The sequence below is a fragment of the Dryas octopetala genome, chromosome 3 (assembly GCF_963921425.1).
Source record: "Dryas octopetala chromosome 3, drDryOcto1.1, whole genome shotgun sequence".
Taxonomy (NCBI): Eukaryota; Viridiplantae; Streptophyta; class Magnoliopsida; order Rosales; family Rosaceae; genus Dryas; species Dryas octopetala.
Genome location: NC_141368.1, coordinates 1,591,135 through 1,603,632, shown reverse-complemented (window position 1 = coordinate 1,603,632; position 12,498 = coordinate 1,591,135). Strand labels below are relative to the sequence as shown.

The 12,498-nt window shown below is 40.4% G+C and overlaps 4 protein-coding genes and 1 pseudogene across 4 annotated transcripts; all 5 read right to left on the bottom strand.

The window, feature by feature from the left end:
• Positions 1-1,266: 1,266 nt before the first annotated feature.
• On the bottom strand, positions 1,267-2,169 carry LOC147289314 (hevamine-A-like). The gene has a single exon (XM_086235186.1). It carries the CDS (start codon positions 2,167-2,169, stop codon positions 1,267-1,269), a length of 903 nt encoding a protein of 300 aa, XP_086091312.1.
• Positions 2,170-3,724: 1,555 nt separating this feature from the next.
• LOC147289313 (hevamine-A-like) lies at positions 3,725-4,873 on the bottom strand. Its single transcript, XM_086234723.1, has one exon. The coding sequence runs from the start codon at positions 4,707-4,709 to the stop codon at positions 3,810-3,812; it is 900 nt and encodes a 299-aa protein (XP_086090849.1). The 5' UTR covers positions 4,710-4,873; the 3' UTR covers positions 3,725-3,809.
• Positions 4,874-6,037: 1,164 nt separating this feature from the next.
• On the bottom strand, positions 6,038-6,950 carry LOC147289312 (hevamine-A-like; annotated as a pseudogene).
• A 1,022-nt stretch (positions 6,951-7,972) lies between these two features.
• Positions 7,973-9,020, bottom strand: LOC147289311 (acidic endochitinase-like). The gene has a single exon (XM_086235267.1). It carries the CDS (start codon positions 8,982-8,984, stop codon positions 8,097-8,099), a length of 888 nt encoding a protein of 295 aa, XP_086091393.1. The 5' UTR covers positions 8,985-9,020; the 3' UTR covers positions 7,973-8,096.
• A 1,094-nt stretch (positions 9,021-10,114) lies between these two features.
• Positions 10,115-12,459, bottom strand: LOC147289310 (Tetratricopeptide repeat (TPR)-like superfamily protein). The gene has a single exon (XM_086238302.1). The coding sequence runs from the start codon at positions 12,457-12,459 to the stop codon at positions 10,423-10,425; it is 2,037 nt and encodes a 678-aa protein (XP_086094428.1). The 3' UTR covers positions 10,115-10,422.
• Between the last annotated feature and the right edge of the window lie 39 nt (positions 12,460-12,498).

The following is a 12,498-nucleotide window of genomic DNA, read 5'->3' as shown; positions in this document are numbered from 1 at the left end:
AGAAACTGAAACTGAATTTGTTGAATTTAGTTGCACTTTTTAATCGCCGAGGTACCTGTTTAAGACCAGACAGTTCAACAAATCAAACAGGGTTCATAAAATTGATCGTTCAACGGCCGAGTCGGGCGGTGACCACCACACACGGTGGCTGCCCAGCCCCAATCAACACACAGAAAATTACATAACTCACCCAAAAATATTCTCGGACCTCGAATTGAGCTTTTAGGATTCGGGGGAGGCTGAACAGCAAAAAAAAACACCCAACCCGCTGCCACAAGTGGTGGATCTAGCGGTTGCAGCGGCAAACCAACCTGAAAACCAAGATTTGAGTTAAAACAACCCAACCAATAGCAAGAGCAGGTCGAAGGGACAAAGATTGATACCTGGATCGACAGAAAACACCACCGAAATCGGCCCAAAAACCGTCGGAGAAGCCGCAGCTTTGTAGCTTCGCAAAAGCCGTGCCCAGTGGTGGTCGGAGTGAGGAAATGGCATGGAGAGACTGAAGAGGAAGAGGCGAGAAGAACCCAACCGGTCCGACACCTCGTCGCCGCCGGAATTGACGGATCGCCGGCGAGAGAGCTCAGATCTGCTTAGACCCAATCTGGCGTCGACGTTTAGTTTCACGGCACGTGGAGGGCATAGGGAAGAAGAGGAAGGAGAGGCGAGTGTGATGGGACCGGTCTCGCCGGCAACCGTCGCCAGACGGCGGCGCACGCGCCGGCGACAGCAGCGGGGAGAGAGAGAGAGAGACGCAGAGGGGAGAGAGGCAACAGATATGAGAGACCGAGAGAGAGAGAGAGAGAGAGAGAGAGAGTATTAGTTGGCTGAAAATGAAAATAAAACAAAAGGGGTAAAACTGGAAAATTAAAATATGGGGAGTCAAAGTTGACTGGGTATTAGTTGACTAGGGGGTTTAGGAAAATATTAAGTGTAAGATTGGGGGTTATAAGAGAGTTAGATTTTGGGTGGAGGTTATGAGAGATTTTATCTCTAACTAGGGGGTTTATAATTATTAACATCTTTATTTATTACTATTATCAAAAGTCATACACTTCTGATAATGGAGTACGTAAAACGACTTTTATTAGCATATACTTATTACATGACATATTCATATTATACTTCCATCTCAACTTATCATCTGTTATTAAAAAGATACATAATTATTTAAAATGGTACAAATTAATAATGGATAACATAATATCCAATTTATTCATTACTATAGTTATTTATAGTTGGCCAAAGCATGGAACTACGACAGAGTCACACACTGTTGATGATAGAGGAGCTATAATGACTTATGTTATCGTAATACCTGTTCCATAACATCACACCTCCATACTTTCTCGATTTCTTTATCACCGGAAGGATTTTAGATTTCAGCACCGTAGGTGGAATATACCCGCTTCCGGCCGCCTTAGGAGCTGCCGGCAGCCCCAAAAGTATCTGCCCTGCATTTATTGATGTAGTCCATGTATTCCAAGACTTAATAAGGTTATCAGTATTACCTGAACTATATTGGCATTGAGGATTGTTATAAAACTGTACCCAAACATAGTCGAAAAGCCCTGTATTAAGGGCACGCCCAAGAAACCTGTCAGGAAATGGGCACTGAGGAGCTGCGCCCAAACGCACACCTCTTCCTGGACGCTTGGCATATGCCTTCAGGGCACGTGCAAGGCTATCCCAGTACAGAGTTGAGCCAAGTTCTATGTCGAAATCTATACCATCCAAAACGGCGTCGCCTAAGGGCCGTGAAGATGACTTGCCACCCAAGAAATTGTTCCACAAATAAGCTGCTACTTTTTTAGCATCTGCAGGAGAAGCTAGAGAGTAGCTTCCGATTCCACCTCCAATGGAGAGGAATACCTTGACTCCGCGGCGTTGGCAACTTCTGATGCCATTGCTGACAATTTTGCAACCATTGGATGCAGGGTTGCAGTGTCCTGCTAGGTTGAGTTCTGGTTTTCGGCCATGACCAAACTTGTTGAGGAAGGCTATGTTTACTATCTTGTATTTTCCTGTGGCACATGTTTGGGCTAGAGTTCCCTCGTTCCCACTTTGGCCCCAGTAAGTGACGATGCCACCGGCGTCGCAGAGTTTGATTAGGAGCAGAGCAGGGACGAGGAGAAGAAGTGAGGGGGCTTGGGGTTTAGTTGTAGCCATTGCTAGTGTTTTGTGCTTTCAATTGATGTCAAAACTCATGAAGCGGTTGCTCTTTTTATAAAGAGCAATGACATGGTTTGCTTAATTCACATACAGTTGACCTAAAGACATTAAGGTAATTAATTAATGCTTATCCAGTACCTAGGAGAAATTCTTAATTTTGCGTAACTGCGGAATATATGGATCTGAATAGGTTTCTCTCCAAAGTTGATCATGAATAGGTTCTTGTACAGGAGCCAGCTAATTTGAGTGCTCTTTAAGTATACAGATAAGACGAAGTTAGCCTGTTTATATTGGATGCCTTTCCCTTGAAGGGTCCATTCTTGGATTTATCTTGGTAGGATCCGAATTTTCCTTTATTTTTTTTTATAAGACATATTTTTGCTTTTAGCCACTAGCCAATGCTGTATTTTGGGACTAACCAGCAATGTAACTATTTGAAAGCCCTTGTAAAATGGATTTATAGTTAACCATTTGATCATGTCACATTGATAATGTAATTCTTGGTATATATATCTTATACAGAAGCTAGCAAGGGTTGGTGAAGGAAGGCGAAGACGAAGAGGTAGCACTCGTTCAGAGTGGCAGACAACCTATTTGGCGGCTCCAGTCTAAATGTAATTCGAGATGGGAGAGCCCGCATAACTTAGTTTATCTGCCCTTTGCCCCACCATAATTTCAAATGGTTCATAGGGTTTCTGTTGTACTTCCAGTGGAATTGACGTGATTTCTTCTTGTTTCGTTGCTTTCTGTCGTCTTCTATGCTATTTTTGTACTGTGATTTTTTTCCCTTTTAATGAATTGGATGTATCATGTATGTTTTAATAGCACAGTGAGTGAACGTTTTATAACTTGTTATTATAAATTTGGCATCCATTGATTCATCCATTGTCTTTTTAGAATGGGAACCGATGGATTCAAAGTAGATGGACGAATGGATTCATCAAGTATAGGGGGACAATGGATTCAATAATCTACTGTTGAAAAGCCGACAATAATCTAAACAATGAACCCAAATAATCTACAGTAATCTACTTTGAATCCATAGTTTTATTGTCCTTGATTTTTTATTTATTAAGTGTGTTAATTAGATAAATTCATAAAAAAAAGTTTGTCAAATTCCATGAGCTCTATATAATTTTGCGAACGTCTATAATATGGAGTCTGTAGAATTTTATAAAAGTTTATATGAAGTCTATATATGAAAGTAAATAAAAATTCATAGCTGGACTCCATCAAAATTTATCACTTAAAAAAAATTTACAAAATTCATTGAATTATTGATTGAATACACCCTCCCTTAATGTTATCTTGGTGATAACTTGAAATGGTTGGACTTGAGATGGACCAATGAATTAAGTAGACCTTTCTTACTGTTATTGATGATGAAAGTCAAACAAAATGTCCACGGGTGTCTTCACTCTTCACCTGAAGGCCCTACCCCATAATATTCATCGAACCCTAACTAGTGAAATTCCAACATTCCTAATTAATACAACCAATGATCATAAACAATAATTGACTTTTGACCAAAAACAGTGATCAAATCCACAAGTATCTTGAAAGGATAACGATATCTGATTTATTTATTATTATTATTTGGAATTACCAAAGCATGGAACGACAAACTACAAAGAAAGTCATACACTTTGGATAATGGAGGAACTATAGCCATTTTTATCATCAAAATACTTGGACCATAACATCACACCTCCATACTTTGATGACTTCTTTATAACCGGAAGGATCTGAGAATTCAGCACCGTAGCCGGAACATACCCACTTCCAGCCGCCGCAGGAGCCGCCGGCAACCCCAAAAGTATCTGCCCTGCATTTACCGATGTAGTCCATGTATTCCAAGACTTAATAAGGTTATCAGTATTACCTGAACTATATTGGCATGGAGGATTGTTGTAGAACTGTACCCAAACATAGTCGAAAAGCCCTGTATTAAGAGCACCCCCAAGAAATTTATCAGGAAATGGGCATTGAGGAGCTGCAGCTAAATACACAGTTTTGCCATATGCCTTGAGGGCACGTGCAAGGTTATCCCAATATTGAGTTGAGCCAAGCTCTATGTCAAAATCTACACCATCCAAAACGGCATCACCTAATGGCCGTGAAGCTGATTTCCCACCCAAGAAATTGTTCCACAAATAGTCTGCTACATTTTTAGCATCAGCAGCAGAAGCTAGAGAGTAGCTTCCAACCCCACCTCCAATGGAGAGCAACACCTTGATACCTCTGCTTTGGCAACTTCTGATGCCATTGCTGACAATTTTGCAACCATTGGATGCTGGGTTGCAGTGGCCTGCGAGGTTGATTTCTGGGGTTCTGCCATTGCCAAACTTGTTGAGGAAGGCTATGTTTACGTACTTGTACCTTCCTGTGGCACATGTTTCGGCTAGAGTACCTTCATTCCCGTTTTGCCCCCAGTAGATGGCAATGCCACTGGCGTCACAGACTTTGATTAGAACCAGTGCTGGAATGACGACAAGGAGTACAAGTACTGAGCCTTGGGGATTAATAATTGTAGCCATTTTTTCTACAGATCGATATCAATACAGGACTAGTGTTTTTGTGCTTTTTTGTTCTTAAGACTCATCCAGCGGTTGCTCCTTTTATAAGGGTTGGAGTGCTCACGGACTTGAAAATTCGACCAATCACAAGGTTTGCCTCACATTCCGTTCACCTATAATATAAAGACAAGATTAATGCTGGTCCACTATGTACACTATTTCGGAGAAATTCTTTGTTTTGTGTTAACTGGAATAGGTTTTACTTTGGGAGCTAATTTGAGTGCTCTACTGCTCTTTAATTAGGCCGTCTTGCATATATATAGATATATATATATATATATATAAAAAGAGAAAAGAAGGCGTTCTTGATTTACTTTTTCTCTAAAATATTGCTCCATCACAAAGGCAATAGCCAATAGTTGTTTGAGCATAACTTTGTTTGGTACATTAGGGGACCAAAGGCCCAGCATAAATAAACGAACCTAACACAACGTGGGGAAAAGCAAGTCCAACACCTGCGCTGAGCCCAAAACTAGCCAAACCCTCAGCCACCCCATTACATTCCTTATACGCATGTCCCATATACAGGGACCTATCAAATGACTCATTAAAATGCCTTGACTACGCTGCAGGGGAGATTTTGCTGGACATTTCTTAAATATACATTGACACGAAGTTATTTATTTAAATTGGCATGGTAATGTAGTTGTTAGGGTAGCTTAATTAGAAGATATCTTCTCTTAATAAAATAAATAAATGATATTGTTTATATAATGTTTTCAAGTTGACCGTGTTTATATTGGATGCCTTTCCCTTGAAGGCTACTGTTTCTTGGAATTCTTGCTCTATTTCTTAATGTTATTATTATATATCTAGCTGGATTCTTGATGATCATCTATAATGGTGCGGACTGGAACAGGACAAATGGTCTATCGAAGTAGACCTTTTTTAGTTATTGATAATGAAAGTCAAATAAACACTGTCCGGCAGAATGCCCTACCCCGTCCAGCATTCATCGACCCCTGACTGGTCAAATATATTCCAACCTTCTTAATTACACCGATGATTATAAACGAACATTAATTGACTCCCACAAACAAACATTAATTGACTCACTTAAACAATAATCAAATTCACAAAATTTCTTGGAACAATATCGATATCCAATCAAAACACCCAAACTATAAGTATATTCACATTATACTTCTATCTCAACTTATCATCTTTTATTAAAAAGATACATAATTATTTGAGATAGTACAAATAATAATGAATAACATAATATCCAATTTATTCATTAATTACTATAGTTATTTATAGTTGGCCAAAGCATGGAAGTACAGATTGAGTCACACACTGTTGATGATACAGGAGCTATAATGACTTATATTATCGTAATACCTGTTCCATAACATCACACCTCCATACTTTCTCGATTTCTTTATCACCGGAAGGATTTCAGATTTCAGCACCGTAGCAGGAATATACCCGCTTCCGGCCGCCTTAGGAGCTGCCGGAAGCCCCATAATTATTCGCCCTGCCTTTATCGATGTAGTCCATTTGTTCCACGACCTAATAATGTCCTGGGTATTGCCTGAACGATATTGGCATTGAGGATTGTTATAGAACTGTACCCAAACATAGTCGAAAAGCCCTGTATATATTAAACGCACGCCCAAGCAACTTGTCAGGAAATGGGCACTGAGGAGCTGCGCCCAAACGCACACCACTTCCTGGACACTTGGCATACGCCTTGAGGGCACGTGCAAGGTTATCCCAGTACAGAGTTGAGCCGAGCTCTATGTTAAAATCTATACCATCCAAAACGGCGTCGCCTAGGGGCCGTGAAGATGACTTGCCACCCAAGAAATTGTTCCACAAATAAGCTGCTAGTTTTTTAGCATCTGCAGGAGAAGCTAGAGAGTAGTTTCCGATTCCACCTCCAATGGAGAGGAACACCTTGACGCCGCTGCGTTGGCAACTTGTGATGCTATTGCTGACAATTTTGCAACCATTGAATGTAGGGTTGCAGTGTCCTGCTAGGTTGAGTTCTGGTTTTCTGCCATGACCAAACTTGTTGAGGAAGGCTATGTTTACTATCTTGTATTTTCCTGTGGCACATGTTTGGGCTACGGTTCCCTCGTTCCCGCTTTGGCCCCAGTAAGTGACAATGCCACCGGCGTCGCAGAGTTTGATTAGGAGTACTAGAGCTGGGAGGACGAGGAGAAGAAGTGAGGGGACTTGGGATTTAGTTGTAGCCATTTTTAATTGCTAGAGTTTTGTGCTTAATTTCTTGATGTCAACACTCACGAAGGGGTACGTTGCTCCTTTTATAATTAAGGAGCAATGACATGGTTTGCTTAATTCACATACCGTTGACCTAAAGACATTAAGGTTAATGCGCGCTTATCCACTACCTGCTGGGAAAAATTCTTAATTTTGTGTAACTGCGGAATATATGAATCTGGATTGGCTTCTCTCCAAAGTTGATCATGATCGAATAGGTTCTTTGTACAGGAGCTAGCTAATTTGAGTGCTCTATAAGTTTATGGATAAGATGAAGTTTGCAGGAAAATAACTTTTATTTGTATCGTATTTATTAACTATATTGTTGATCATATTTCTCAAAGAGATGAGACACGTATAAAACTCATTTGTGCAAGTGGATCTCATGGTGATCAATAAATTAATAAGTCATGTGATAAATAAATCGTTAATGGTTAGATTTACTTTAATAAATTTAATTTTTTTAAATTTAACCATTAAATGTGTTGTCTCTCGTATAGTCATATTAAATACCTTAAGTATGCCTTACTGCATTTGTAATTAATCTATATAATAAAACAGAACGGTTTTTGAATTCTAAAATTTATCTCTGGGTCCGAATGGCTGAGATCATTTCGACTTTCCAATGGTACATTATCTATTTCTCAAATTTATTTTTTACATCTATGAGAATTGGTTTGCCGTCTCTCTTTTCTTAATTAATTTCCCTTTAACATTCAACTTTTTTAATTAATTTTCTCTTAATTAAGGAAATTAATTTTCCCTTTAAATGTGCCACCGGCATGGATTACCCCTAATAGTTTATAAATTGCAGTGACAGGTGTCAATTAATTACTGTAACTTAAGTACCAATTAATTAATTGCGCGCGATGTGAATTTCAAACCTAACATGTACGTAGCACACCTTATTCAATTCCTCGGCCTGCTTTTTGGTAATTAATATACTAATATCTTCAATCCTAGTACCAAACATAGGAAACTAGAGTAATTCTAGTTAATACACAATGAAAAATATTTTATTTTATTCATCTGAAAAATGAGTACATGCGGACATGTTTTATTGTCATAAATACACGCAGTGCTATAGTGTAGACAAAGCTAGCTAGCTTGGCAGCGAGTTAATTAGACACCGTCTATTATGGATGCACTATACCCATTGTCATACTGTTTGCTCCAAAGCATAACTCCTCCATACTTGGGAGAGGTCTTGATAGATGGAAGAACCTGTGACTTGAGAACATCAGCTGGAATAAACCCACCACTTGGTGCAGCTTCAGTAGCTGCTGGTAGTCCCAAGAACAGTTGGCTAATTCCTTCAACTGAGGCCCATTGGTTCCATGAATTCAAAAGATTGTCAACATTCCCATCAACATATTGGCATGGAGGGTTGTTATAGAATTGGACCCAGACATGATCAAATAGTCCAGTTTTGATGGCACCGTCTAGGTGGGCATCTGGGAATACACACTGCGGGGCTGCGGCTAAGGAGATCTCCTGGCTGTGCCCATTGAGTGATTTTGCGAGCTCATCCCAGAATTGGCCATCACCAGCCTCAATGTCAAAATCAATCCCATCCAAAACTGCATCCCCAAATGGACGAGAAGTGGATTGACCACCAAGGAAGTTATTCCAAAGGTAGTCAGCAACTTGCCTTGCATCATCAGCTGAGGTAAGAGAGTAACTCCCTGCACCACCTCCAATAGAGAGGAGGACTTTGATGTTCTTGGCTTGGCAGGCTTTGATTTCGGCGTTCAGGCCAGTGCAGCCATTGGTGGCGGGGTCACAATGGCCGGCAAGGTTTAGGGCCGGGGTTTGGCCATTGCCAAAAGTTGAGAGGAAAGCTATGTTCACATATTGGTAGTTGCCTGTGTCGCAAGTAGCTGTTAGGGTGCCTTCATTGGTGTTTTGTCCCCAGTAAATGGCAATCCCAGCAGCTTGGGAGAACTTGCATAAAGAAATGGTGATCAAGAGGGACAACAAGAAGGCTGAGGTTTGTGTTTTGGTTGCCATGTTGAATGCCTTTAATTTTAGCTGATCTTGCTTTGCTCAAAATGCTGGAGAGGGTACACATATTTATAGGTGCAGGGGCCATGTCAGTCCAGAGCTTTAGGGAAGAAAAGTAGGATAAACGTGTCTTGCTGGTTAAAAATTGTTGCCATTCTTCTGTGGAAATTAAAAATCTGGTCTGCGATGTTTAGTCCAAGTTTCACTTCACAATTTCCACAATGTATATCCCGTTAATCAAGGCAATCAAAACCAGGGACAGGACTTTATGGGAGAAGTACTTCTGGGTGTAGACTTGTATGCTTTCAAGATAAAAGTATATTCTAGCTTGTAGGAAACGTTGAAAGCTCTTTCTGGAAGAAGTTAATTCCAGAGAAGTTGTAGCTAGCATGCAAACTGGGAGATTAACTGTGTACCTCAGTCTAACTTGGTGACAACCGTAAAAGCCATCAAATTTGACAAACATGTGATGAACAGTCATATCTATACAGTCAAGTAAATGGGACAATCTAGAAATAATACGTGGAGAATCAACACTGTCTTGGTGCCTTATCATCATATGAATGTTTGGACTTTGGAAGTTTGTAAATGCATGGCGTATTCAACATTTGAAGGAAGATTTTCCCAGCATTATTCATTAAGATACCAAATTGCTAACTACTTCCTTGATAGCTGTATCTGGACTTTTGCAGATGACTAAGGACTTTGATCTAATTAATTATGAGAGAAGATTTGAGTATTTCCATTTTGTAACTTTTATTCTTATTTTTATATTTTGGTAATTGAATAAATGAAAAGAGATCAAAATCATAATTTGGGATCCTCATTAGAATTAGAGTATCATGATTATCATCAAAGTATCAAACCAGCCCAGAGATTAATAAAAAACAAAAACAAAAAAACAAAATTAGCCCACAGGACATTTCCTGACATTTACTTTTGGCCCAAATCAAGTTTATGCTGGGCAAATTTTTGTATCCCAATTGAATTGGGCCAAAAGTAAACGTCAGGAAATGTCCTCTGGGCTGGTTTACATAGTAGAACCACAAGCAGTTCTCCGGAAACAATACTGAACACCCAAATATATTGGGCCAGATAAATGAGAAAAATTGGTTGATTGGCAGTAGTAGAAATTGACAAATATCAAGAAGCAATAATATATCACTCACTGCTTTCTGCTTGCCCACTCAGAAAGAAGTTGGCCCAGATAAGCTAGAGGATCTGTTTTTGACCCATTGCTAAGCTAGAGGATCTGTTTTTGACTCATGAACAGCCTTGCAATATCCTTGCAGCCAGCAAGGGTTCTCTACAATCATCACATAATGTGCTATCATTGCAGTTCACAGTCCTTCATTTAGTTCCCTCAGAAACTACTCATGTCTTTCACCTGAAGGCTTTAAGGAGTCCCGAGGATGGCAACATGTTGCGAGTGGTGGGTGGAGGCTCACCAATAATCTCCACAAGAGCATATACCATCCTTGAAATGGTGAAAACGATTAGTATCCCTGACAAAAATTTCGCGTTCAGCTATTTTAGAGATGAGCTTAGCAGCAATATGACAATCACCACAAACACGAAGATTCTTGGTAATTCTGATTGGTGTCCCTGGCTCTGTATTCAGAATGGCAAAGACAATTGCCAACTTCTCACTGTGAACTGCAAGATGGCATTCCTTCTCCTCCTCCTCCACATCATGAAGAGCGGAATCAGTCTCGGGGACATAACCCAACTCCTTCATTTTCCCTACCAATATATCTAACTCTTCAAATATCTCTTTAGACTGAGGATGTGATCTGTCACCAGCAAGGAAAGTGTGAACCCGATCTTTGAGCTCAACATTGCTGACACCAGGTATTTTCTTGATTCCTCTGCTCTTCATTATTGATCGGACAGTTGTGACATCTTGCCATCTACCAGCTTTTGCATAAATGTTTGATAACAAGACATAATAACCTGACTGCTCTGGAGCCAATTGAAACAGGCGATCAGCGGCTATAAGTCCAACATTCATGTTAGAGTATACCCGGCAAGCACTAAGCAGAGCACCCCACACTCTTTCATTAGGCTCTAGTGGCATCTGTTTGACAAAACTATAAGCCTCTTCCACTCTCCCAGCACGCCCCAACAGATCTACCATGCAAGCACAATGCTCTATCCTAGGATCTACCCTGTACTCTTCAGTCATAAACTTAAAGTAATACTGCCCCTCCTCCCACAATCCTGCATGGCTGCAAGCAGCAAGAACTGATACAAAGGCAATTGAATCGGGACTCAGGCCCGATTCTTGCATTTTCTCAAAAAGTGCCACAGCATCATGACCTTGTCCACACCTACCGTATGCAGACATCATTGAAGTCCACGATATAACATCCTTATATTTCATTGCATCAAACACTTCTCGTGCATCTTGCAAACATCCACACTTAGCATACATGTCAATCAAAGCATTTTCCAATAACAAATTTGGCCTAAGTCTCTTCCTCTCAACATATTCATGAATTCGCTTCCCTAACAACAGAGCTGAAAGATCCCCACAAGCAGGAAGAACGCTTGCAATTGTGACTGAATCAGGTTCGATTCCACTCACCTCCATCTGAAAGAAAATATCAACTGCTTCACCCGGCATTGAATTATTAACATATACTGCTATCATCACATTCCATGAAACCAAACTCTTTTTAGCCAATTGCATAAACATCTCCTTAACATACAAAACATTGTCTGATGAAGTGTTGGTCACAGCTGGGAATAGGCTTGCCATGGTACCAGCATCTGGTTTAAGCCTGAATGCCGCCATTTCCCTACAAAATTCTAATGCATCGTTGAACCGTTCATTTTGTGCATACCCAGCAACCATAGAATTACAAGAAACCACATCTCTGCACGGCATCTCATCAAGGACGCGCCGAGCCTCTACTAAACAACCGCATTTCCCATACATAGCAATCAGACCATTCCCAACAAACAAATTCACGTCAAGCCCAGCTTTCACAACAGCACCATGGATTTGCAATCCGACCCACAAATTATCTGACCCAGAACATGCCTTTAGGACACAAGGGTATGTATAATTATCAGGATCAAACCCATTGCCAGACATAGTTTTGTAAACAACAAGAGCATCGTGGTACAAATGGTTGTTCACATAGCTTCTGATCATGACATTAAAGAAGACGACATTCTTGTCAGGAATTTTATCGAATACGTGGCGTGTGATTATGGGTTCTCCGCAAGCAGCATAAGCTCTCATGAGTTTGATACCTAGAGAAGCGTCCAGGTGGAGATTCTGATTGACAACGATGTTTGAATGGAGTTTCTTCAATGTCTTGATATCTGGGTATTGATCCAATATTTTACCAAATAATTCTCCTGCAAGAGCTGGGTCCCGAGGGGCAGATTCAGCTTTTCCAATTGATGATATAAAGGCTTGTAGCTGTTTGCCTGTCGAAAAATGGCGGGAAAGGGGAGCGATGGCCTTCATGAATTGGAGCGGTGTTCTGAAAATGGGTTTAGCTTAGAC

What these genes read in the sequence shown, in the direction of transcription:
- LOC147289314 (XM_086235186.1), bottom strand. Translation starts at nt 2,169, where the DNA reads ATGGCTACAACTAAACCCCAAGCCCCCTCACTTCTTCTCCTCGTCCCT.
- LOC147289313 (XM_086234723.1), bottom strand. Translation starts at nt 4,709, where the DNA reads ATGGCTACAATTATTAATCCCCAAGGCTCAGTACTTGTACTCCTTGTC.
- LOC147289311 (XM_086235267.1), bottom strand. Translation starts at nt 8,984, where the DNA reads ATGGCAACCAAAACACAAACCTCAGCCTTCTTGTTGTCCCTCTTGATC.
- LOC147289310 (XM_086238302.1), bottom strand. Translation starts at nt 12,459, where the DNA reads ATGAAGGCCATCGCTCCCCTTTCCCGCCATTTTTCGACAGGCAAACAG.